The sequence below is a fragment of the Periophthalmus magnuspinnatus genome, chromosome 9, assembly GCF_009829125.3.
Source record: "Periophthalmus magnuspinnatus isolate fPerMag1 chromosome 9, fPerMag1.2.pri, whole genome shotgun sequence".
Classification (NCBI taxonomy): domain Eukaryota; kingdom Metazoa; phylum Chordata; class Actinopteri; order Gobiiformes; family Gobiidae; genus Periophthalmus; species Periophthalmus magnuspinnatus.
In genome coordinates, this window is record NC_047134.1 from 35,931,156 (window position 1) to 35,957,621 (window position 26,466).

Consider the following 26,466-nt stretch of genomic DNA (forward strand, 5'->3'; position numbering starts at 1 on the left):
GCTTCAATCTGCTTCACTCTACTTCAATCTGCTTCACTCTGCTTCAATCTGCTTCACTCTGCTTCACTCTGCTTCACTCTGCTTCACTCTACTTCAATCTGCTTCACTCTGCTTCAATCTGCTTCACTCTGCTTCACTCTGCTTCACTCTGCTTCAATCTGCTTCACTCTGCTTCAATCTGCTTCACTCTGCTTCACTCTACTTCAATCTGCTTCACTCTGCTTCAATCTGCTTCACTCTGCTTCACTCTGCTTCACTCTGCTTCAATCTGCTTCAATCTGCTTCACTCTGCTTCACTCTGCTTCACTCTGCTTCAATCTGCTTCACTCTGTTTCACTCTGCTTCACTCCTGTGACAAACACAGAAACACTCTATTAATATGTCCTCACACATGAGGCACTGGCTCCCCCTGCAGTCTCCAACATGCTACTGCGACGGGGGAGCTTACACTTACATACTGGCCTGTTATTACCATGTTATTACCATGTTATTACCATGTTATTACACAGGATTTACTAATCATACTGACTCACAATTATATAAATCATGTCTGAATATTAAAATAATTGTACATTTACATTGGTGGCAGTGGAGTAATTAAAGAGACAAACGCACCATTTACAACAATTTAAATAAATAAAAATCAAACAAACCTGTGACAAACATAAATACTGTAAATATGTCTTCACACATGAGGCTCAGTGGCTCCTGTGGCTCCTGAGAGAGCAGCTCTGTGTGGCTCCTGTGAGAGCAGCTCTGTGTGGCTCCTGTGGCTCCTGTGAGAGCAGCTCTGTGTGGCTCCTGTGGCTCCTGTGAGAGCAGCTCTGTGTGGCTCCTGTGAGAGCAGCTCTGTGTGGCTCCTGTGGCTCCTGTGAGAGCAGCTCTGTGTGGCTCCTGTGAGAGCAGCTCTGTGTGGCTCCTGTGGCTCCTGTGAGAGCAGCTCTGTGTGGCTCCTGTGGCTCCTGTGAGAGCAGCTCTGTGTGGCTCCTGTGGCTCCTGTGAGAGCAGCTCTGTGTGGCTCCTGTGGCTCCTGTGAGAGCAGCTCTGTGTGGCTCCTGTGAGAGCAGCTCTGTGTGGCTCCTGTGGCTCCTGTGAGAACAGCTCTGTGTGGCTCCTGTGGCTCCTGTGAGAGCAGCGCTGTGTGGCTCCTGTGAGAGCAGCTCTGTTTGGCTCCTGTGGCTCCTGTGAGAACAGCTCTGTGTGGCTCCTGTGGCTCCTGTGAGAGCAGCTCTGTGTGGCTCCTGTGGCTCATTTTCGCGCCATTAGCTCCATGTAACTATATTAAACTAACTGAAAAAACCTTTTACAGTCCAAATTAAACTTACAAAACTTGGAATTATCGCTCCAAAATACATTGATCACACGTGAAGACATCGTCTTATCAACATGTGCTCTTGTATTTATGCTAAGAGTAAATCATTTTTATAAAATATATTATTTTAAACTGAGACAGAGCTCACCCTCTGAAGTGTGCGCGTGAGAGCGGAAGTGAAGCTGCCAAAATAAAACACACGGAGCAATGCGCACTTCCGGGTTTTCAAAATAAAACGTCCAAACGAAACATAAAGCACAAACAGGAAATAAACTGGTCCTTGTGCGTCCTCTGGTGGCACATGGCATCATTACACTTCGTTACATTTCTGCTCAGTCTACAATGCAAATTAAAGACTGTTTATTTGCATATTTAGATAAGATTTACACACATCCAGGTCCAAGTTTAAATGGAACCTTTTTAAGTTCAAATTTCGATCTGTTTAGACTTTAGTGTTGGACAAGACCTGCAGGTCAAATATTTATCCAGATGGTACTTGGTGTGAACAGTTTGAGACTGGAGTAGATTATTTCACAATCATTTCCCACAACATCAACACTAGACCTACTTCAATATGGTGCATACACACAAACACATGTAACACACTGTACACACAAACACACGTAACACACTGTACACACAAACACACGTAACACACTGTACACACAAACACACGTAACACACTGTACACACAAACACACGAAATACACTGTACACACAAACACACGTAACACACTGTACACACAAACACATGTAACACACTGTACACACAAACACACGTAACACACTGTACACACAAACACACGAAATACACTGTACACACAAACACATGTAACACACTGTACACACAAACACATGTAACACACTGTACACACAAACACATGTAACACACTGTACACACAAACACATGTAACACACTGTACACACAAACACATGTAACACACTGTACACACAAACACACGAAATACACTGTACACACAAACACATGTAACACACTGTACACACAAACACACGAAATACACTGTACACACAAACACATGTAACACACTGTACACACAAACACATGTAACACACTGTACACACAAACACATGTAACACACTGTACACACAAACACATGAAATACACTGTACACACAAACACATGAAATACACTGTACACACAAACACACGTAACACACTGTACACACAAACACACGTAACACACTGTACACACAAACACACGTAACACACTGTACACACAAACACATGAAATACACTGTACACACAAACACATGAAATACACTGTACACACAAACACATGAAATACACTGTACACACAAACACATGAAATACACTGTACACACAAACGGCCTGTATTATAGTGTTTGACACTGGCCCCTGCAGGACCGGCCCTGTGGCGCCCCCTCGCGGCCCTGTGGCGCCCCCTCGCGGCCCTGTGGCGCCCCCTCGCGGTCCTGTGGCGCCCCCTCGCGGCCCTGTGGCGCCCCCTCGCGGCCTGTGGCGCCCCCTCGCGGCCCTGTGGCGCCCCCTCGCGGCCCTGTGGCGCCCCCTCGCGGCCCTGTGGCGCCCCCTCGCGGCCCTGTGGCGGCCCTGTGGCGCCCCCTTGCGGCCTGTGGCGCCCCCGCGCGGCCTGCAGTCTGTGGCGCGGCCTGCTGTTTTGTTTGGCGCCGGTAGAGGGCGTCACTCTGAGATCTTTGCTCAATCAAACGGCACAACTTCCGGTCGGCATTTTGTTCTACGAGAGGAGAGCCTCTGGATCATCGCAACAATCGTACTTTTTCTCATTTTCTGTCGAAATTGGCTCTACTTTTGGTTTATGTCGGCGCAGACCGACTAAAACGGCGACGGACGAATGTTTCGCCACGAATGTACTCTGAACCATCCAGCTCTGAGTGACGGAAGAACAACGGATCTGTGCGACCCGGATTATTGTTGATAGCTAACAGGCTAACAAGCTAACAGGCTAGCAGGCTAACAGGCTAGCGGAGCGGCTAGCTGCCAACCGAGATCCTCCTGGAGGAGCGGGGAGAGAAGAAAGGGGGAGCTAGAGACAAACCGAGCTAAAACATCTCCTTCTTTTGAACGCAACATCCGAAGGTAAAAACTCCCACAGACGCGACTCCAAATGCACCACTTTATTTAGCTTCGACTCAAACTAGCACTAATAAATGTTTTGCTCCGGGACCACCTACAGCGTCGTTAATCGTTGACCGGGAGCTAACGGAAGCTAACGCATTAGCAACAGGCTAACGCTAGCTCTAGGTGTGTTTGTCTGCTCCAGGGCTCACGGCCTCTGTCATTATGAGCCCGAGGACTGGGCCGATCTGCACCAGGATTTTAGCGTTAAAGACTCTGTGCACCAGTGTTTTATGTTTAAATGACTCTGTGCACCAGGGTTTTATGTTTAAATGACTCTGTGCACCAGGGTTTTATGTTTAAATGACTCTGTGCACCAGTGTTTTATGTTTAAATGACTCTGTGCACCAGGGTTTTATGTTTAAATGACTCTGTGCACCAGTGTTTTATGTTTAAATGACTCTGTGCACCAGTGTTTTAGGTTTAAATGACTCTGTGCACCAGGGTTTTATGTTTAAATGACTCTGTGCACCAGGGTTTTAGGTTTAAATGACTCTGTGCACCAGGGTTTTAGGTTTAATTGACTCTGTGCACCAGTGTTTTATGTTTAAATGACTCTGCACCAGTGTTTTAGGTTTTCCACTGTTTCAGTGCCCTTAAACACCATGTAACCCTTTGTAAACATTTGAATAATGTTCCTAACAGCTCTTACAGCTAACCTGTAACTGTAAATGTTGATGCTAGTTAGCATAAATGGCTAAAAAATAAAAGCAGCCACAAGAATCCAGTGTAGAAAGCGAGTTTGAGTGGTTCGACTCGATCTAAAGTGAAGACGTTGTTTACTACGAGCTTCGTGTTCTGTCTGTGCAGGAGGTGTGTGTTCTGTGTGTTCTGTGTGTTCTGTCTGTGCAGGAGGTGTGTGTTCTGTCTGTGCAGGAGGTGTGTGTTCTGTGTGTTCTGTCTGTGCAGGAGGTGTGTGTTCTGTGTGTTCTGTCTGTGCAGGAGGTGTGTGTTTTGTGTGTTCTGTCTGTGCAGGAGGTGTGTGTTCTGTGTGTGATATTTATGCTTTAGGAAACTAACTTCTAAAAGTGCGTTTCTCTCACACAAACTCCTAGTACGTTGTTTGTTTTGATAATTGCAGTTCACTCTTTGTTTTATCGCTGAAACTTTGCATAAATTCAAACACACGCAGCATTTTACTATAAAACCACAAACTCTTCTCATTTCTGCCTCTTATTCCAGTAGTTTAGCTGAAGTTGAGTTAATGCACTCATTTGTTTTGGTTGTTTTTTTGCAGGGAGCTGGTGTCTCCTTGCCTCCCTCCGCGCCTCCCTCCGCGCCTCCCTCCCCGTGCATCTGCTCCTTTGTGCCGCCTCTCGCCTGTCAGTGTCACAGCTGTCAGACCAGGCCGACTGCAGCACACAGTCCCCTCCGTGTTTATCAAACGTGTGTCTGTGTATCTCATACTTTCTCAGACACAGCTCAGGATCATTGTGAAGTTAATTTCTGTCCTGTGAATGTGACTTTTTTACTATGGACACCTGCTCAAATGAGTATCTAGTTTCAATAGTAGTTTTAGTATCTGATTTTTGACATTAATACCCTGCAAAGTCTCATGCATATTTCAAACTGTTCCCACGTGTCTTTTATGAAACGTCAAAGAGTCACGTGTTTCTTCTATCATAATTACATATACATAATTAAATGCAGATGATTGGATGTTGTGTTTCCTTAGATTGTGAGAGGGGGCGTTTTTCTGAGATGTCAGTGAGTCCACCAAAGGCTGCAGAGGATTCTTCAAAAAGGTATTGGATTTGTTTTGGTGCTCGTTATGACAGTCCTTGTTCATTCTAACTTGTGTTTGTCACGATGCTAAAATTTCAAACTCTATTTCGATACTAAGGAATTCACTCGATACTGATTAAATACCAAAATGAAGATAAATAAGTTTCTTTATGAGGCCTTCTTCTTGGTCTGATAAAAGGCAAAATAACATAAACTGTTCAGGAAAGCTCAGTTTTTTCCTGGTAATGTGATTTTTTTCTTGCAGTATCGAAACCTGCTCATACGAGTAACTCATTTGTATATTATTAGTGTCGAGTAGTGTCTGTTTTTTGACAGCCATAACTGTAAAGTAAAAAAGCAGTAACTATTATTACAGAAGTTTGACCACATCGCACTTATCTCACTTTGAGTTGGCGTAAATATCAAATCGCAAAGGCTGCAGTTATTTAAATCGTAGAATGTCCTCTGCAAAGAACAAAATATTTAGTCTAAAAGGTTTTTGTTTTACAGAAAAATGTAGTTGTACTGTTGTCCAGATACAAACATATTCTGAAATGTCTGGGATTCTCAGTTCATATTTCAGTTTTCTTTCTGATGTTAATGCTCTTGGAATTTCAAACAATGTGCACTCTGCAGAATACAACATTTTTAACTTTTATCACAAATTTTATCGAAAACGCAGTTAGATGAGCTTGTTTTTTCCAATTAATTTTCTTTCAAAAGCAGCAACTACGAATTTGTGAAGTTATTTAGAATGAGCAGGTAGGTTTTGCACAGAGCGGTCACTCCCAGAGGCTCCACCCTCAGACTGATCCAGGCACTGCACTGGGCAGTACAAACATGACTATGTCCTGGTAATAAAGTTTCTATGAACCGCTCTGCTCTCGTTTGTAACTTCTGGGGATGGTGACACTTAGGCCTGTCATGATAACACAGTTTGTATTTCGCTACAGAGAAATATTGACATAAACGATATTATTGAAGCTGATTTATGCCATTGACACAAAGCAGGAGAATCCCAGTAAACCATTTTTAAATCGACCGTGTCACTAAAAGGCCTGAGCTCTAACAAATAAAGAGAATAAACAAATTACACTTATCCAAGCCTCTACAGCTCAGATCTTATTGTTTTACATAAAAATGACTAAAATCTCCCACTGTTGTAAAGAGACTGACACATGATGAATATTAAACCGCAGACATATATATCCAGCTTTCATATATGTATGTATGTATATATATATATATATATATATATATATATATATATATATATATGTTTCATATATTGAACTGTAGGTCACAGGCCCAAATCTTTACAATGAATGAAACTCCCAAACCAACATTTAGACCCATATCTGGAATCACAACATCTGGATGTTTTTAACTTTAAAAGTTTTGTTTTGCTTAATTTAATGGTCCAACATTATGAAAAACTGACGCTTGTAGCTTTTTAAAACACAGTGGAGCACTTCCTGTATTACCACATGATGACATCACAAGGTGAAGTGTTTTCAGTTTGAAGAACTCTGCCTAAATCTGCAGGGTTTGTGTGTTAAACATGTGTGAAACAAAACACAACTCCAGGTCTGTTTGAGATCTATGTTATAATGTTTTTACCCTTTAAAGATGCACATGTGTGTTTCAGAAAGCCAGGGAAACATTACTTCAGTGACTGATGGGCTTTATTTGCGTTAGAAAAATACTTTTTGTATAACTCCTGATGCAGTATATGACTTTGGTGCTGCAACCAACAGTTTATTATTTTAACAGATATTTCTGTTATTTTTCATTTTTATAATAAATAGTAAATGCAGGTAAATTACAGCGTGTACCTCATGTGCGTGTCATGCTGCTGTGGGTAAAATAAAACCTCTGTCAGTGAATGCTTTGGTCCGGTGTCGCTGTAAATTAGCAGTTAATCCTACAGCTAAAGTTATTAACTGTATGTATGAGGGACGACTCGACAGACTGACTCGATATCTCACCTGTTTGTTGAACTTTTAATACAAGGTCTCATGATTGTCTCCGTCTTAAAACTGGCTGTACTGAAAATGAAATGAGAAAGAAAGCTTTTGGTTACTTTACTTCCCAAAAATGGAACACATTTCAAGGACATGTAAAACTGGAGACACTGCAGCACTTTAATAATGTGGAGATAAACATTTATACTCACTCCTGTTTTTAATGTTTTAAATTAACCCGTGGAGTTTGTTTTGTTCTGTATTTGAACAGGGCTCATGAAAAGGAGTTTAAATTCTCTCATTGGGCTCAGACTGAATAAATAAAGATACATTAAATGAAATGAAAACTGGGTTAAAAACTTTTCTTTTTTGTCATATTTCTAAGGCCATATTTATTAATTAAATGTTATTATTAAACAAAAAAGCTTTATATTAGTGCTGTTTAACACAAAATAGTAAAAACGTGTGGTTAGGAGCAGACGAAAGACTTTGGAGGAAAACTTTGACTGACATATCACTGGACCTCCATTAAAAACACTGAAGCTGATCACTGAGTTTAGACGTGAATCAGAATCTCAGTTAAAATGCGATGAATTGTCCAGTTGTCTTCAGTGAGTCCATTTTGTGCTTTACTCTTTAAGTGAATTTGTGTTTGCGCTTACGTGTGCTACACAAATGGAAGAGATTCATTGATATAGTTATTATTAGTTGTAATTATTGTGGTCAAGAGTATCAGAAATCAGATACTAATCGATACTAAAACTAGTGTTGAAACTGAGCAGGTTTAAAAAAAAAAAAATCACAACTGGATCAAATTAAAGTTTTTGTGAATAGTTTCTTGAGTTTTATCAGAGCTTGTGTAAGAGCACATGGTATAATAAACAAATACTGTTTTTTATTTAGTAGTAAAAAAATACAACATTGTATTAAAAAAGCTTTTAAAATAATTATTTGGGTATAAAAATTGTTCTGGAGTTTGAAATGTGAGTGTTGTGTCTTTAGTCAGAGTAACCAGGCTTGTTGTCTGTTCCAGGTGTTGGGAGATGTGAGGGCGGGTGCTTCAGACCCTGATCGACCTGTGTACGGACTCACAGCGCCACCTTCAGCATGAATGGGGATATGCCTCATGTTCCCATCACGACTCTCGCTGGGATAGCTAGCCTTACTGACTGTGAGCACCCCCTCTCTGTCCATTTTATCTGTTAAAACGTTAAAACAACACCTGAGACTTTGTGATAGTTCACGGCTGCTTGGTTTTCAAAGGAATCCTAATCTGATTATTTGGGCCATAATCTTCATTACAAAATATTATTGGTGAGGTAAAAGTTGATCTGTTCTCCCAGATATTGGTATTGTTCCAATATTCAACATTTTTGGCACAGATGTATTTTTTAAGCAGCCCCAGTCTGTGCCCATGGCTCATTCTTTTGAACAGACCAGTGATTTACAATAGAAACAACAGAACAATTAGGCTCAAACTACACCTGTCTGCACAAACACACAAAACATACCATAGAAAACAAAATCACATCAGGTTTACTAAATTGAAATTAACTATAACCTAAATATAAATTGGGCATGCTTTGCCGTGTATTCAAAAATAATATTGTTATAGGTAAATATCAGCAACAGCAGAAAAAAAATCTGTAATGGATAATCCCAATCTGATTAGTTGAACTGTACGGCCATTAAGGCAAGTTTATTATTATTATTACACAGAGTCATTCAAAGAGCTGGACAGAATAACAGCGTTTGGCTCCATAAAAATGAAACGCTGATTCCCCTGGTTTAGTCCCGGTCCGGCCCCGGTCCGGCCCCGGTCCGGCCCCGGTCCGGCCCCGGTCCGGCCCCGGTCCGGCCCCGGTCCGGCCCCGGTCCGGCCCCGGTCCGGCCCCGGTTTACTCCTCAGAGTGTCAGATGGTTCATATGGCTCTAACATGTGGGAGTATCTGACATTTTGGGATAATTCACATAGTAACAGTTGACTTTGTGTGTTCCAGTGTTGAACCAGCTCCCTCTCCCCTCTCCTCTCCCGGCCACCACCACCAAGAGCCTCCTGTACAATGGGCGGATCGCGGAGGAGGTGACCTGTCTGCTGGGCTGTCGGGATGAGAGTCTGGCCTCACAGTTAGCCCAAGGTCTCAACCAGGTCTCCACAGAGCACATGTGAGTGGATGTGGCTGGGGTCCTGTGTAATGCAGAGTTTATCATAAAATCTATTCAGACTATCGTGGCTTTTTTTTTCTTCAATCATTTCTTCTGATGCAGTTTGTGGCGTATAATATTTGTACATATTTATAGTATGTACATATTGTACATATAATAGTTGTACATATTTTCTCCCTTTAAGTATTTCATTTGATTTTTTTAAGCATATCTTTTTAACTTTGTGCATGCCCTTATTTGTATTTGTATTTATTCAGTGTGTTTATGTTGCACTTTTTCACCAAATCAAGTTCCTAGTTTGTGAACTGTGTTCACAGACTATGGCAATAAAAGTCTTCTGATTCTGATAAATGGTTACTGTCTGTGTACTGTTTTTTCTAATGCTACAGAGATTGCTCCTCTATTTGCGCTTTAATATGTCAGTTTTTTTTAACCAAATCATATTGTGAAAAGTGACTGTTTTTTATTTTTACCAGTAAGAACAATTTCTTATTTACCCTGTCTCAGATGATATGGTGTGAAAAATGACGGCTGAAGTGTGTCATTTTACCCGTTTGTTCCTACAGAGAGTTGAAGGACAACCTGGGCAGTGATGAGCCTGAAGGAGACGCCCCACTGCTGCTGCAGACGATGCTGGCCAGGAACCCGGGAATCTTCAGGGAGAAAAGTATGTCACGGAAAACTGACGTGGGTTTGGAAATGATGAGTATGTAACTAATTGTTTTGTTGAACAGATGTTAGGCAGCAGCCGATGGTACCATCATACAAAATCACCAACTCCATGCACAGCCCGGCCCAGTCGGGAAACTTCCAGTCATCAGCGATTTCTCCCAATTCATCAAGGTATTTCAATAGGTGTTTGTTTCAAATGCTGTATTTAAAATGTTACTAAAAGGAGCTCCTTACAGTATTACAGTGGTCTCTGGTTTATGGCGGGGGTCATGTTTTAAAAATAACAGGCAATAGGCAAAATACGTGAAGTATCAGCTTTATTTTTTACATTATTCTCTCTGTTTTTGTCTGTCAAACCCCTCACCACACACTTTATACACTTTTCTCACACAGGCATTAACATTTTCTCACATTTCTCTCTCGTTTAAACTCTCTCAAAGTTCAAACCTTCGTAGGCGTCTTTGTCGGTGCAGAACGTTTCATCGACATTGTGGGTTTTGTCGGGGAGAAAACAAATTGCAAACGTACAGCACTTCAGAGTCACACTGAGATCCAACGTTTATGTAAATTTGTCTGAACACATTCTGTACTGGACAGGAGACACGGCACGGAGGAGACTGATGGACAATGGTCTACAGTCCAACAGCCAATCAGGACGCACAACACAATGGTCTACAGTCCAACAGCCAATCAGGACGCACGACACAATGCACGCTCATACACTGTAATTAAAAGCATGAAAAATTGCACACACAAAAAATCTGCGAAAGGCGAACCGCGATATAGTGAGGGACGACTGTAATCCAAACTGTAGAATCCTTATGTGACAGGCTGTTGAAAATCACTAAAGTAAAAAGTATTATGAATATCGTTATCATCCTATGAAAGGATTTACCTCTGCATTAGATCCTTGGTATTGGTACTTGTTTTGAGCAAATACTCAAAATGAAGTACTCGTATCATTTTTTTGGAAAAACTGGTATCGGAGCATCACTATAAACTAAAAATGTCTTTGAAAATACTGGACGTGAACCCAAAGATGCATTTGAAGTTTAATAAACGTGAGCTAAAATACTACTTGTTCAATTGCACTTCATGCTGTACTTTCTTTCTTTTGCAGTCGCTTCGTGGGCCCTCAGAGCGGCTCCAGTGGTCGGTTCATCGGTCAGAACAGTCCGGTCCCCAGTCCCTACACGCCCCAAAGCCCCGCCCCCGGCTTCATACAACCGTATCAGCCGCCCACCTACAACCAACACCAACAGATGCAACCAGGTCTGTGCTCCCAGCCCATCATTTAAAATCACCTTTGCCTCTGTACAGATATTTTTATTGTATTGTCTGAAAACATGCAAAGGAATGGGCCTTTAATGTGTTATATCTGTATACGGCAAAACAAATTTCACTTACTACATGTTACATAAGCAGCTCTTGGGGTCAAAATGAGCTCAATCGAAACTTTTCCTCAGTGTCTGTAGCGAGTCCGATTGTTCCGGGAAACATCAGGAACGTCCACGAAGGCAAAGGGCAGATGACCAACGCCGCCAACCACCACTCAGACCAGCACGGCTCCGAAGACTACATGAACATCGTGCATCGATTAGGGGCCGTGGTACGCTCCCTTTATTCACCTGCGCCTCAAACAGCTGCACGTATAACTCCAAAGTTCATATGATCCCTGTTTGTCCTTCAGGAGGGAGACTCTTCCATGAGAAATCCTGCTTTTCCCTTAAGGTCACCACAGTCCGGCTGTTCTCCTGCGGGGAGTGAAGGGACGCCCAAACGTAAGCGCCAAAGACAAACATCCAATAAAACTCAACACATTAAAACACACAAAATGTTACTCAAAATGTACTCTTGGATGAGGTAACAACATTCTGGCTTAAACCTCAAAAAACAGACCTGGAGTTGTGTTTTGTTTCATTCACACATGTTTGAGTCACTTTATTATTAGTCTGTTACATCTCCAAAGCTCAAAATGCTCTGTTCCACCTTATGATGTCATGAAGTGGTAGTTTTCAAGTTAACAGCTCCTTTTACCTTTAGTTCAGTAGAGATTGGCAATTCCAGGACTGAAGTGAAGTATTCGTATCGTGAAAGTGTGTGAAGTTTAAAACACAGTGGAGCACTTCCTATATTACCACATGATGACATCACAAGGTGGAATGGAGTGTTTTCAGTTTAAGAGAAGAGCTCAGCCTAAATCTGCAGAGCATATAGTGTAAAATTGGCCCTTATGCACATTTTTCTTTAGCTTTCCACCGTGTTATTTTTGCAATCCCCTCCGGGCCCTGTTCGAACACTCCACACGGTTTGCTGTAAGATTTTATGCAAAGCTCCGCCCACAAACCTAGGTCACCCATGCTCCGCCCACAAGCCTAGTCACCTATGCTCCGCCCACAAACCTAGGTCACCCATGCTCCGCCCACATGCTTAGGTCACCCATGCTCCACACAACAGTTCTCCATAATTATACAAAAACACGGTCCAAAACTGCACACTCAGCTTGACAAACCTGATGATGTGTGCAGTAGTTTCAGTTTCAGTTGCGCGCTGATTGTGATGTCGCTCTGAAGGGGGGGTGACTTAACACGGGGAGCAAAGAGAGGGGAGACTCAGAGCGTCACAAACAAACGTGAAACTTATTAAACATGTTAATACGTTGTTTCGGTGAATATAGAATTTTCAAAACATAAAAGGAAACATTGCTCTAAATGTTATGTGTTAGCAGTGAACAGCCCCATAGAAGGTCCCGGTTCTAAAAATGATCCTGTCTTCTCAGCGGGTTCACGTCCCCCACTCATCCTGCAGTCTCCTCCTCCCTACGTAGCGTCTCCCAGTGAGCAGAAGGCACAGCTCCTGCAGAGAAAGAAGGCGCCCACAGTAAAAGAGGAAAAGGACATGTACGACATCGTGAGCTCCCCCAACTCCACCAAACTCACTCTTAAACTGGCACGGGTCAAGTCCAATGACTCAGATCCTCCAGGTATGGCTTTTATGATCTAAACAAGTTAATATATTGAGCTTGTTTAGTAGAACAATATTGATACTTTGCATCTGATGTCAATAACGTTTCCTAATGACGTGATGCTGTAGGCTCCATTCTATCTGAAGCTCTGTTAGACTTTAATCTGAGCTTTATTTTACACAATCTGACGACAAACAGTTGACCTAGGTCATTTTCACACACGTTAGTGTCTCTGTGGAGCGCCCCCCAGTGGTTTTCACATGTTAGTGTCTCTGTGGAGCGCCCCCCAGTGGTTTTCACATGTTAGTGTCTCTGCGGAGCGCCCCCCAGTGGCAGTAGATTTCCTTTTAGGTGGGCCTTGTTCACATACACAGCGACTCGTTCAGTCCAAACACCATGAGTCTTGTGAGAGTTCATCAGCTGATACAAGAACTTATTTCTATGACGACGCGCTTCAAGGAACAGAGCGCCATCAATATACACGCACACGCTCACTGCCCCCAGACGCCGCGAGCTTTTCTTTCACCTGTGGATAAATACACCGTGACAACTGTATATGGTGGTGGTTGAGGAGGCAGACGGACGGAGGCTCACCTGCGCAGACAGACCCGGGCTCACCTGCGCAGACAGACCCGGGCTCACCTGCGCAGACAGACCCGGGCTCACCTGCGCAGACAGACCCGGCCTCACCTGCGCAGACAGACCCGGCCTCACCTGCGCAGACAGACCCGGGTGCACAGCAGGAGGAGACTGTGGTTGATATTAAGTTTATCTAAATAGCCTTGTCAGACAAACGTGTCAAACATTCATTCAAATACACTGAATGAATGTTTGCCCAATTCCAAGCACTTTTACTGTCACATCGGACTGCATAGGTCAGCCTGAGGACGGTCGCGTTTACACTGTATTCACCCCCGCATTTGCCTTGCTCCAGAGCGCGAGTGGAGCCACTCAGGTTCACACCACATTCGTCCCGGTCCAGGCGCCGCTTTCAGAGCGAATGCTCTTTTACGTTGACCTAACTAGACGCAGTGTGAAAACGATCTTAGTTGTAACTAAAACGGGTGAGATGATTTGTGCTGTTAAACAAGTCTCTCACACATTAAATTTCAGTCACGGCCTAGCTAGCATTAGCATTAGCATTAGAAAATAGTTTTTCAGTGAGTCACTCACACTTTTGTTTTGAAAATCACCTAAACAGGACCATGAACGCTCGGACTGATCACAGGCTGTGTTGTTTCAATCTATTTTTCTAGATTTTTTTTCAGACTTCCTTAAAACAAATTTTTGGCAATATTTTCTGATGTGGGCATCATCATAGTAACTTCTGAACACTCCACCATTGACATACATGTAGAACATCCCCTGCATCATGTCACTGCAAAGTATCAAACGGTGGTTTTTAAATTCATTAATGTTTAAGATAGATGATTTCTATTTAATTTTGTCACGATACTAAAATAGTCAATTCTATTTCGATACTAAGAATAGACTCAATATATATCACAGATTCTGATACCACGATGATGATGATCAGACAACAGAATGTGATTAACATTAAATAACAGTACTTTGTGTTCTGTTCCCATGCGTTCTGTGTAATCCCTCTGTCGTCTCGATATGTTCCATACTGGTTCATGGGGGTATACTAGTTTATATGTCTTATACGGTTCAAGATCATTCTAAAGATATTGAGGAAAGGTTCATTGTAAATGTGATTTTTTTTTTTTTTTTTTAGTCTCACTACCTGCTCAAATGAGTATCTAGTATCCATTATAGTGTCTGATTTTTTTATACTTTTCACAACCCTATTTCTATTGGTGACCATTAACTTATTGTATTAAACGAAAAACTGCATTTTAACAGTATTCATCCCATCTGTATGAAATATTATTAGAATATTGTGATTTGAAACACACAGATTGTGTTTGGTGTTCTGCAGGTGAGGCTGTGCCAGCTGCTGACCAGAACTCGGACAACATGGAGACCGAACTGGGTTTCCAACAGGTGCCAGTCGTTCAGCAGAATTACGGCGCACGTCCTCAACAGCTGCAGACAGGGGGCGCCGTTCTGCAACCCCCCAGTCCTTATGACGAAGCGGAGCTTGATGCTCTCGCTGAAATCGAAAGGATAGAGCGAGAGAATGCGAGTGAAAAATGCTCCAAGGAAGTACAAGACAAAGGTGTGAATTTAGACTTGACTTTGCTCTGATTTGTTTTAATGTGAATGTTCCAGATAAAGCTTTGGCTCAATAACTAAAATGTCACTTATTTCACAAACCGATTAATCACAATCGAATCAAAATCCTAATTTGAATGGATGCAATTAGCAAACTGCAAAGGCTACAGTTCTAAATATTCTGTATAATGAAATGTAGTTTAGATCTGTACAAACATCTTCTGAAATGTGATTCTTGGATTAATTCATTTTTGTCTTTTTGTCAGATCTTCTGCATGTGTTTAAAATGTGCACTTTGAACAGAATCTTGTCATTAAAACAAACTGAAAATGTAATTGCAAATGCAATACTTCCCTCATATCGATCTAATCCCTCAACCTACTCACATCCAAGATCTCCACATGTACGGCTGGATGAAGTTCCCTTATCCCTATACATTTTCCTCAAATAAAACATATTAGTGATCCTATTTCAAATTAAAGGCACAGGTTAAAAGAAAAGTAAGTTAGTTGGTTAATTTTATGAGATTGTTAATCATTTGCTTGTTTCTGTTGTAGACAAGCCACTGAAGAAGAGGAAACAGGACTCGTTCCCCCTGGAGCCGGGAGCAGGCGGCCCGGGCGGACCCACGGGAGCTCCGGGCAGCGGATCCACAGGAGGGGGCAATGCTGGGAAACTGACCCCACAAGAAGCCACAGCCGCTGGGAACGGCGCCAGTCGGCCTCCTCTAATGGTGAGCATCGACCTCCAGCAGGCCGGTCACGCTGACGGCCAAATAGATCCCTGTCTCGCTGCCCCTATCCCAGCCCTCGAGGCCCAGCGCTGGCCCGAAGAACCAGCCAGTGATCCTGTGGCACTGGAGGGGTCGGACACGGCCTCGCATCTCAAACCGGGCGGGCGTCCGAAGGTAATCAAGAACAGGGCCGACAAACACGAGCGGAGAGAAACGTCCAAGCATCGGCATGATGACAGGTCTGAGGTTCCCAAACCTTCACAGCGGGACAGAGAGGCGGAGCGAGATCGGAGGCACCGCGGCAGCACTAAACAGGACCTCAAAGCCGCTCCGTCCTCTTCGGGCCATAAGCTTCCCGACTCATTCCCCGCTCACCTGCTGGGAGGGCACAGTGGAGCGCTGAAGAACTTCCAGATCCCGAAGGTGATCTGGGCCCGAGCCAAACCACCACGTTCCAATCATTCAGCTCACTGCCTGCAACCTCACTGCTCACTCCTGATTTATTTCTGTTTTGCCATTGAGTGCCTTTGTGGGAAATTTGGGAGTTTGAAACTAATGACTAACAGTTGGTCAAGATGATAGTGGTGTTTCACTTGTTTTGGACAGTTTTAGTAATATTTAAACAGGGGGTATTACGCAAAATCTACTTTTTGGAGCTTTGTACCATGTTATAACGCTGTTACCTCATCAGAAACATGCCTGAAGAGGTTTTATATGTCACCCATGCACATTTGTGTCATTATGTGATCTCTCCCGGGCCCCGTTTGAACCCTCCTTACGGTTAGCAGTACGATCGCGTCCAAAGCTCCGCCCACAGGCCTACGTCACCCATGTTCCCACATTAGCAATTTTCCATAAATATACCAAAGCATGATACAAAATACACTACAACCTCACAAACCTGATCATCCTTCATTAGTGAGATGCACGCTGTCATGTCATTGCTCTCTACATTAAGTCGCTCCCCCTTCAGAGCATTAAGGGAGGGGAGACTCGGAGCAAATATTAAAGTAAAAAGTAATTACACATGTTAATGCGTTGTTTTCGGCGAGTAAACTGTTTTCAAAACAAGGAGGAAACTTGTTGATCTAAATGTTCTGTGTTAGCAGGTAATACCCCCTCTTTAATGTTTAGAAGTATCATCCTCTTAAAGAAATACTCCACTCTTTCTGTACCTGTGCAGGAAAAATAATTTGTGCTGAATCAACCTAGCATCACATACAGTATTTAAAACATGGGACAGTGTGGAGTATATATCTTTAAGCCTGTGGTTTTAGACAATGGTGGTGGAAACTAACATCAAAATGTTTAATTAATGTTTGAATTGCTGTAATCCATTTACATTTTCACATTTTCATATCCTATACAAACTGTATATTATACACATGGGTTTGTAGTGAGTATTTAATCTCTCTCTCTCTCCTCAGATCAAACATGACAAAGACGGCAGTGGCTCTGAGGGTCACATGTGGAGCCAGCCCAAAGTGAAGCTGGAGCGACTGGGTTTGGTGCAGGACTTTGAGAAGAGGCCCAAACCTGTGGTGGTGTTGAAGAAACTCTCAGTGGAGCAGATACAGAGGATCATCCGCCACAGCAAGTCTGGGAAGAACCGGCTCTCCTCCGGGAAGTCCTCCAAAAGTGAGAATGCACAGAATCAAAGAGCTGTGGACCTTTAGTCTGTCCACGGAGTCTTAGTTGACCAACATTTGTATTTCTCCGCTAATCATTTTATTTAAATGATAAGGATGTATATACGGGACAAAGCAGAAAGCAGAACTTAGTGAGTTAGCTTAAGATTTGTTTTTGGAGTTTTTTGGTATTTAAAGTAAACGACAAATTAAACTCATGATTCACAAGTCTATTCTATCTTTATATAAATGCATTGTTTTTTAATACTTTTCTAAAAATACTGTAAATATACAAATATATACTTTTTGCATGAACTCCCTGTGCAGGTGTAGTGTTGTGAGTGCGGTTTGGGTCAGATACATAGAGACGTGATAGTTTTGAGAGCTTTTGCCATGCCCCCTTTTTAGTCGATTCCCGAGACGTCCCTCCATGTCAACGCTGTGTCTCGTTCTCATTCTTAACTTGTTGTGTCCTGATTCCTAAGCCGTGCATGTTTTGGCTGCGGTTCTGGCGCTGCAGACGGCACGTTTCAGTGGGAGGGTTAATCGATGTGCAGCACATGTCTTTAGTCGACTACAGTTTGACTCAATGCACTAAACACTGCAGAAAACTCACCTGTGTCCACCTCAGTCTGCCCCGTCCAGCCCGATCTTTGTAATACAGAAAAATACAAAGGGAAAAGTGTGATGATGAATATGATATAATGATAATATATGTGGTGATTATAGTAACAGGCCGCGGGAGGTTGGCTCTTTTAAATGAGAAGTTTTTCTGCAAAATTATTATATAAAGTAGGTTGATTTGTGTAAAAGGTTCATCGTTCGTCAGCAACGCACTCTTTCTGGGAGGCTTAAAGGTTCACTGTGTAACTTTGATGGTGGGTGGTCCACTACCTGTTTGTTTCCATGGACATGTTAATGCCTTGCTTGGAATGTTCCCCATTATGGCATTAAATGTATCTATTTTACATTTGTTCTTTTACACATATTTGAATTGTTCAAAAAACGCTCATTATTACTGTGAGTGGGCTCTCCTCTCCACAGAGCTTGGACATGAATGCCACTGTGGAACATTCTAGACTACATGGAGACAAACAGGTGCTGGACCCTCCATCTGAAAAGTTACATAATAAACCTTTAAGAGCATTGTTGTTTGTATAGAACGTATTTCCTGCAGTGTTTCCTACAGACTTCACGGAGACTGTGGCGGCACAAATACTTTCTATATTCATCATTTTGTTTATCTGTGTTTCATATTTTCAGTCTTTTTGAACAGTGTAGTCACTTTTTATGTTACATATGCAGCAAGAAATGATTGAGAGAATGAGAATGTTTAGCCCGTGTTCTTTTTAGACGATGGGGGGCTGCCATAGTCTGTTCTGTTAATGGTAAAAACACTGGATCGAGATCAGCAGCTCTATGCAACCGGAGTGAAAGTGTTTACACAGTTTTACTCAGATTTATCCTAATGGCACATAATCTTGAAGTCTACCAACTTCATGCAGGAAATCAGCATTCTCAGTTCAGACATTTGAGTATATATGTCCTGTAAACACCACAAACTATCTGTTTTGAATGAGATTTTCTTCATTATTGTATGCTTTAACACATTATGGTTTTCTAGGTGGCATGGACCCAGCCGTACTCAAAGAGCTACCTCCTGAATTACTGGCAGAAATCGAGTCCACGATGCCTCTGTGTGAAAGAGTGAAGATGAACAAAAGGAAACGAAGCACAGTCAATGAGAAGCCAAAATATGCTGAAGTCAGCTCAGACGAGGAGAGGGACGGGGAATGTAAGCTACTTCTTTCTCTTTAAAAAAAAAATCTTCTTCTACCATGTTCTAACATTGTTTCCTCATCAAAAACAGGCCTGAAAAGGTTTTACATGTCATCAAGGCAGAGTATTTTTACAATCTTTGTTCGGACCCTCCTTACAGTTAGCAGTAGGATTCTGTTCAGTTCTCAGCCCACGTCTCCCATGCTCCCACATCATTTTCTGTAAATATACAATAACATGAGACAAAACAATGCAGTTGTTAATCTTTTTCTCTGTGATTATAGCATTTTCAAAACAATAAGTTAACATGGTGATCTAAGTGTGTTATGTGTAAGCATTTAATTCCCCGTAGAAGTGTAACACCCCCCACTTTAAAGTCACTTTAAAGTCACTTTAAAGTCACTTTAAAGTCACTTTAAAGTCAAATTGTCATTTTCCACATACAGCTGCTAAAAAACGGCAGCGGAGAGACAAGGACCGGACGTGGGATTTTGAGGAGAGGGAGCGACGTCATTCTGGGGAGCATCGGAAAAGTGGACAACGCGACAGTCGCAGAGGGTCTGGCAGCCGCTACAGAGACTCATCAGATGAAGACTCTCCTCCTCCTCCACCCAGCATGAGTGAAGGTTAGAAAACACAGCAGATAATAACGTGCGTGTGTGTGTGGGTGTGTGTGTGTGTGTGTGTGTGTGCGCACGGTCAGGCCTGTCCAATAAGCACTTTATCAACTTACTTTTCAATAAATGATTGACACAACAGTATTTAGTATGTTTGTTGTATGTGCATTATTATTATTTCATTGATTTAATTATTAATTTCATATGATTTAAAGATTTGAGCTGTAGAGGTGATGGAGACGACATCACAACATTCAAAATGTTTACAGTCTCAGTGTTATGAGCGTCACTGGCAAATGACGACATTTTCTTCTGTAAAAGCTCAAAACATCGAAGAGCTGCTACAGTTTAATAACAAATACAAAAGTCTAAATCTCTGCTAAATATTTAGTTTGTATCTGACTCTAAAACAAAATCAAGTCAACAGAAGAAAAGCAGTGAAGAGGTAAAGCACAGGGACCTGTACACACAAATATCACAGATACACACTCTGGATCACACACAAATATCACAGATACACACTCTGGATCACACACAAATATCACAGATACACACTCTGGATCACACACAAATATCACAGATACACACTCTGGATCATACACAGATACACACTCTGGATCATACACACTCTGGATCACACACAAATATCACAGATACACACTCTGGATCACACACAAATATCACAGATACACACTCTGGATCATACACAGATACACACTCTGGATCATACACACTCTGGATCACACACAAATATCACAGATACACACTCTGGATCACACACAAATATCACAGATACACACTCTGGATCACACACAAATATCACAGATACACACTCTGGATCATACACACTCTGGATCACACACAGATACACACTCTGGATCACACACAAATATCACAGATACACACTCTGGATCACACACACTCTGGATCATACACAGATACACACTCTGGATCATACACACTCTGGATCATACACACTCTGGATCACACACAGATACACACTCTGGATCATACACACAAATATCACAGATACACACTCTGGATCACACACAAATATCACAGATACACACTCTGGATCACACACAGATACACACTCTGGATCACACACAGATACACACTCTGGATCACACACAGATACACACTCTGGATCATACACACTCTGGATCACACACAGACACACACTCTGGATCACACACAAATATCACAGATACACACTCTGGATCACACACACTCTGGATCACACACAGATACACACTCTGGATCACACACAGACACACTCTCTGGATCATACACACTCTGGATCACACACAGACACACTCTCTGGATCATACACACTCTGGATCACACACAGACACACACTCTGGATCACACACAAATATCACAGATACACACTCTGGATCACACACACTCTGGATCACACACAGATACACACTCTGGATCACACACAGACACACTCTGGATCACACACACTCTGGATCACACACAGATACACACTCTGGATCACACACAGACACACTCTGGATCACACACACTCTGGATCACACACAGATACACACTCTGGATCACACACAGACACACTCTCTGGATCATACACACTCTGGATCACACACAGACACACACTCTGGATCATACACACTCTGGATCACACACAGATACACACTCTGGATCACACACACTCTGGATCACACACAGATACACACTCTGGATCACACACAGACACACTCTCTGGATCATACACACTCTGGATCACACACAGACACACACTCTGGATCACACACAGATACACTCTCTGGATCATACACACTCTGGATCACACACAGATACACACTCTGGATCACACACACTCTGGATCACACACAGATACACACTCTGGATCACACACAGACACACTCTCTGGATCATACACACTCTGGATCACACACAGATACACTCTCTGGATCATACACACTCTGGATCACACACAGATACACTCTCTGGATCATACACACTCTGGATCACACACAGACACACTCTCTGGATCATACACACTCTGGATCACACACAGATACACTCTCTGGATCATACACACTCTGAATCACACACAGATACACATGTTTCTGAGTGCGTTTGTTGAGTTTGTTGTTGATATAATTGTTGTGGTTTGAGTTGTAGTGTCCTCTATCGCCCCCTATCGTTAGCACCACAGCAGCTCAGCTCTGCACAGTCACAGCACAACGACGACAAACTATTTTCAGTTTCCATTTTGCTGTTCAAAGCTAATTTGAACTTTAAAAAAGAAACACATTTTGTGTGTTAATCCTCATTCGAAATGTTGAGGGACATTTTTCTAATAAAATTAAATCGGTGCATAATCTGCACTGGCGGACGAGAGCCGTATTTTCCGGAGTATAAATCACACCAGCCAAAAAAACATAATAATGAATTAAAAAAACATACTCAGATGCGATTTATATGTGAAATCGCACCCCCGGACAAACTATGAAAAAAGTGAGACTTATATCATGGAAAATACAGTAAGTTCTTCGGCAAATTATTGATACTCACTATTTAAGTGTGTTAAAGTGGAGTTTATTTATGAAGCTCATTTTTTATGATATTGTTCATTTAAAAAAGAGTTTGGTGGGATTATCTTGTGGGTTATTGTGTCCTAAAGTAGTTCCAGTATTATCGTTCATTGTAGTATTTTATGAGGCCCTATATCCTACATCAGTGTTTTGTGTGACAGGCCTAGGCCCTTTTACCACGAGCTCGTACACTCTAAGAAATACACTAACTCAAATCTGTGTGTTCAGTCGCCAGAAAAATGAAGCTGAAAGAAAAGCAGAAGAAGAGGAGAGCGTATGAACCGAAGCTGACCCAGGAGGAGCTGATGGACTCCTCCACCTTCAAGAGGTTTTTAAACAGCATCGACAATATCCTGGAGAATCTGGAGGACGTGGACTTCACTGCTATGGGTAAGAGCGTTTCAGCTAAGGATGGTCCAAGATATTCCATTTTTATACAAATACTCTGATATTTGTTTTGCTGCTGTGGCTCTGAACAGATCATTACTGATACAGATGTTAAGATTTTAAAGTCCATATCAAGACCCACCAAAGTTATAATGAAGTGAAGTTGTGTAAAAATAAGAATAAAATGTTTTTTAATATATGTAAAATCATTTAAATAATTTGTGATGAATCTGTAAAGGTCCAACCATATTTTTTAGCCTAGTTGCACTTCTATTTCCATTTTTACTCATGAGTTTGTTCAAAAAGACAAATCTGATGCAGTGAGGACAAACTGGGCACTCAAGGACCACAGCAACTTAGACAGAAATACTGATGCCAAATAAATGCAACATTTTCAATATTAAGATCTCGATTACTTTGAAACGCTGCTTCTCCTGGAGTCTGTACTGTCCATCTGTCCAGATATTGTCCTCATTTTAGCAGCTTAAACCTCTTTAGACCTTTTGGTTGCAGCTGGTGTCATCAACATTCCCTTTGGGTGTGATGACCCCAGACTATAAACATTTTTGTCTTTTTGTTAATGTGTGCATTGTGTCGTCATGGTAACTGCTAGATAGTCCTCCATAGACGTGCATGTAGAACCCCTCCCTCCCAGCGTGAAGTCACAGCAAAGTATTAATAGAAAATACTGCTATTTTTGTCTTTATAGCTGGAGACGATGATGAAATCCCTCAGGAACTGCTGCTCGGGAAACATCAGCTCAACGAACTGAGCAGTGAATCGGCCAAGATCAAGGCCATGGGCATCACAGGGAGGGTACGTGCTTCTGTTTATCTTATTGTGACTTTATCTGATATAAATATATGAACATGCTAATGTATGAACACACTAATGTATAAACACGCTAATGTGTTGTTTATTACTTTAGATCCCTTCAGACAAACTGGTGAAGTTGCTGAACATACTGGAAAAGAACATTCAGGACGGGTCTAAACTGGCCACTCTTATGAACCACGTGAGCTCCCAGTCCACTGCACTCCACTTACACACTTAAACGGTTATTAGAGAAGATATTATCAAAATGAACACTTTATTAAATATAAACAAGTCTTTGATGTGAGATTCCATTGCACTGACTGACTGGCTTGTTTATTTTATGCCATTTATACCTAAAGCCGTCTGCTGTTTCTGACATATCGTCTGTGCAGAGTTGAATAATCCTGCCATCTCTCCTGGGCCCTATTCAAACTCTCTTTATGATTAACAGAGTGATTCTGTACAAGGCTCCGCCCACAAGCCTGCGTTGCCCATGCTCCTGTGCAGCCATTTTTCATAAATATACAAGAAAAGAATACAAAACAATACACTACAGCTTCACAAACCTGATGCCATGTGCAGTAGTTTCATTAGCGGAATGGACGACTTTCATGATAACAGATTCTGAAGTGCGATATATTGCCGATTCTCTATGAACTTAAGTGTTGCATTTTGTTATTTATTTACTGTAGTTCATGTTTTTAACGAGTTATAGAAGCTCAGACGTCGAGCATCTTCAGCTCAAATCTCATCGTAAAACAGAAAAATAACCATATTTTTCTCACTAGTGCAAAGAAAAAGTCCCCACGATAAAAACTGACTTCCGGAAAGTGTTGTTCCATCTGTCATGTTTTGAACGATAAATCGATACAGTATTTACTGTGACGGGCCTCTGCACGGCGTTTGTGGAGAGACTTAGCACAGAGAGTAAGGGGAATGGTTACTCAAAGCGCCAAAAACAAAACTGAAACTAAACATGTTAATGCATTGTTTTCAGCAATTGTAGCATTTTCAAAACAATAAAAGGAAACGTGGTGACTAAATCCGTGTGTACAAGTGTAATACCCCCTATTTAAATACAGGAAATGTGTTTGTGCCATGGATAAAGACACTTTTGTGTAACTCTGCTCTTGTATAAATGGTTTTCTCAGGACCAGGACGCAGAGGATGAAGAGAAACTGTGGAGGGATTTGATCATGGAGAGAGTTACTAAGTCTGCAGACTCCTGTTTAACTGCTCTGAACGTGATGACGTCGTCTCACATGCCCAAAGCCGTGTACATCGAGGACGTGATTGAACGAGTGCTTCAGTACACCAAGTTTCACCTGCAGAACACACTGTACCCACAGTACGACCCCGTCTACAGAGTCGACCCACACGGAGGTAAGAACAACTGAAGAATTCAAGGATAGTTGGTGTGGACGGTAAGTATCAAATCAAAATAAATTTTGATATTAGATACTCATTTGAGTATTGATATTAAAAAGTACCAGAGTTTAATGAAAAGCACATCCTATAGTCTAAACAAATGGTGTTTTTAATCATGTCAGTATTGAGTATCGTGACAGTAGTTAGATTTGGCATTAGCGATGTAAACCTTTTGTCGTTTATTCAATCGATCGATGGAATCTTAGTCTACCAACATTTTTATTAGTCAGCAAATGATTTTATTGGGATTAGAAAGAATTTACATGGGACCAAGCAGAAAGAGAGAGCTTCGATGAGTCTGCCAAAGATTGTGAATGATTTGTGAATTTACCTTTTACCAGTCCTTGTCTTGTCATTGCTATTTGGGCCAAATATTATGTGGAGTTATAAAGGTAGTTTCGAGCGCTTTTGCTCATGTTGCGTCCCCTTTTAGTCGCCTCTGTGAATGTCCTTAGTCGACTACAGCTCTCTCTGGCATCATTTCAGATGGATAATAGGGCCTTTGTATGGGTGATTGTCAGTTTGAAAGAAATATGAACTGTATCGTCGTCAAACATTTGTTCCACAAATTTGCCATGTAAAGTGATAGTTAAAAAAAGATACATTACACTTTATCACAGTTTATTCATGTGGATAAGGACAGTAATTACAAAGATGTGAACCGCAGACCAGAGCAAACATCTCAAAGTTTAACACAGAATTGGTCCAATTTTACCAGTCAGTTTAGAATGTGGATCTATTTTACAAAATGGCTTCAAGAAATGACATCATCCTTAACACTACTGTCAGTTTCTTTTTAATCGGTTTCATTTTTCATTCTCTTTAGGCGGCCTGTTGAGCTCCAAAGCCAAACGAGCCAAATGCTCCACCCACAAACAGCGGGTCATCATCATGTTGTACAACAAAGTCTGTGACGTCGTGAGCAACATCTCAGAGCTCCTGGAAATACAGCTGCTCACAGACACCACTATTCTGCAGGTAAACGCCACTAAAGTCAAATACAGTGCAAGAGATGAGGCTTTATTTTGTGCTGCACAAAGACTCATAACAAAGACATTTCAGTCACTGCACATTCACAGAACACACTGCACTAACAGCAGTGACGATGTGGAATTCAGACACAATCCATTTCACAATTTGGGCTTTGAATTATCGTGATTTATTTTATATTTTTGCTGTGAACATAACAGACTTTTTGATCTATAACTTTTCAGAAATTCTCAAGATCATTTTCCTCATGTTTGTGGTGTCAGTTTCATCTCAATTTTGTCCCGTCCCCAGTAAAAACACACACTGAACATTTTATGTACTAGATCAAATAAAAAGTACAAATTGAGCTCAGAATACTTTTATCTATTAAATTTACAGTTTACATGAACAAACTGGGTACAGCCCC

General features: G+C 41.8%; 1 protein-coding gene across 2 annotated transcripts in view; it reads left to right on the forward strand.

Annotated features, from left to right (window-relative positions):
- The first annotated feature begins 3,027 nt into the window (after positions 1-3,027).
- The window catches only part of LOC117376603 (nipped-B-like protein A), a 40,866-nt gene continuing 17,427 nt past the window's right edge, over positions 3,028-26,466 (forward strand). Inside the window, exons 1-20 of one of the 2 annotated variants that reach the window (XM_033973111.2) lie at positions 3,028-3,409; positions 5,124-5,193; positions 8,171-8,308; positions 9,138-9,303; positions 9,870-9,970; positions 10,038-10,146; positions 11,096-11,247; positions 11,442-11,584; positions 11,666-11,756; positions 12,755-12,958; positions 14,883-15,122; positions 15,676-16,274; positions 17,279-17,489; positions 19,104-19,274; positions 19,705-19,884; positions 22,668-22,829; positions 23,536-23,642; positions 23,755-23,841; positions 24,794-25,025; positions 25,897-26,048. In XM_033973111.2, the coding sequence (XP_033829002.1) occupies positions 8,245-8,308; positions 9,138-9,303; positions 9,870-9,970; positions 10,038-10,146; positions 11,096-11,247; positions 11,442-11,584; positions 11,666-11,756; positions 12,755-12,958; positions 14,883-15,122; positions 15,676-16,274; positions 17,279-17,489; positions 19,104-19,274; positions 19,705-19,884; positions 22,668-22,829; positions 23,536-23,642; positions 23,755-23,841; positions 24,794-25,025; positions 25,897-26,048 (3,171 nt within the window). In that variant the 5' untranslated portion in view covers positions 3,028-3,409; positions 5,124-5,193; positions 8,171-8,244. The remainder of the gene's footprint in view (positions 3,410-5,123; positions 5,194-8,170; positions 8,309-9,137; positions 9,304-9,869; positions 9,971-10,037; positions 10,147-11,095; positions 11,248-11,441; positions 11,585-11,665; positions 11,757-12,754; positions 12,959-14,882; positions 15,123-15,675; positions 16,275-17,278; positions 17,490-19,103; positions 19,275-19,704; positions 19,885-22,667; positions 22,830-23,535; positions 23,643-23,754; positions 23,842-24,793; positions 25,026-25,896; positions 26,049-26,466) is intronic. The other variant, XM_033973113.2, reaches the window with a different exon arrangement.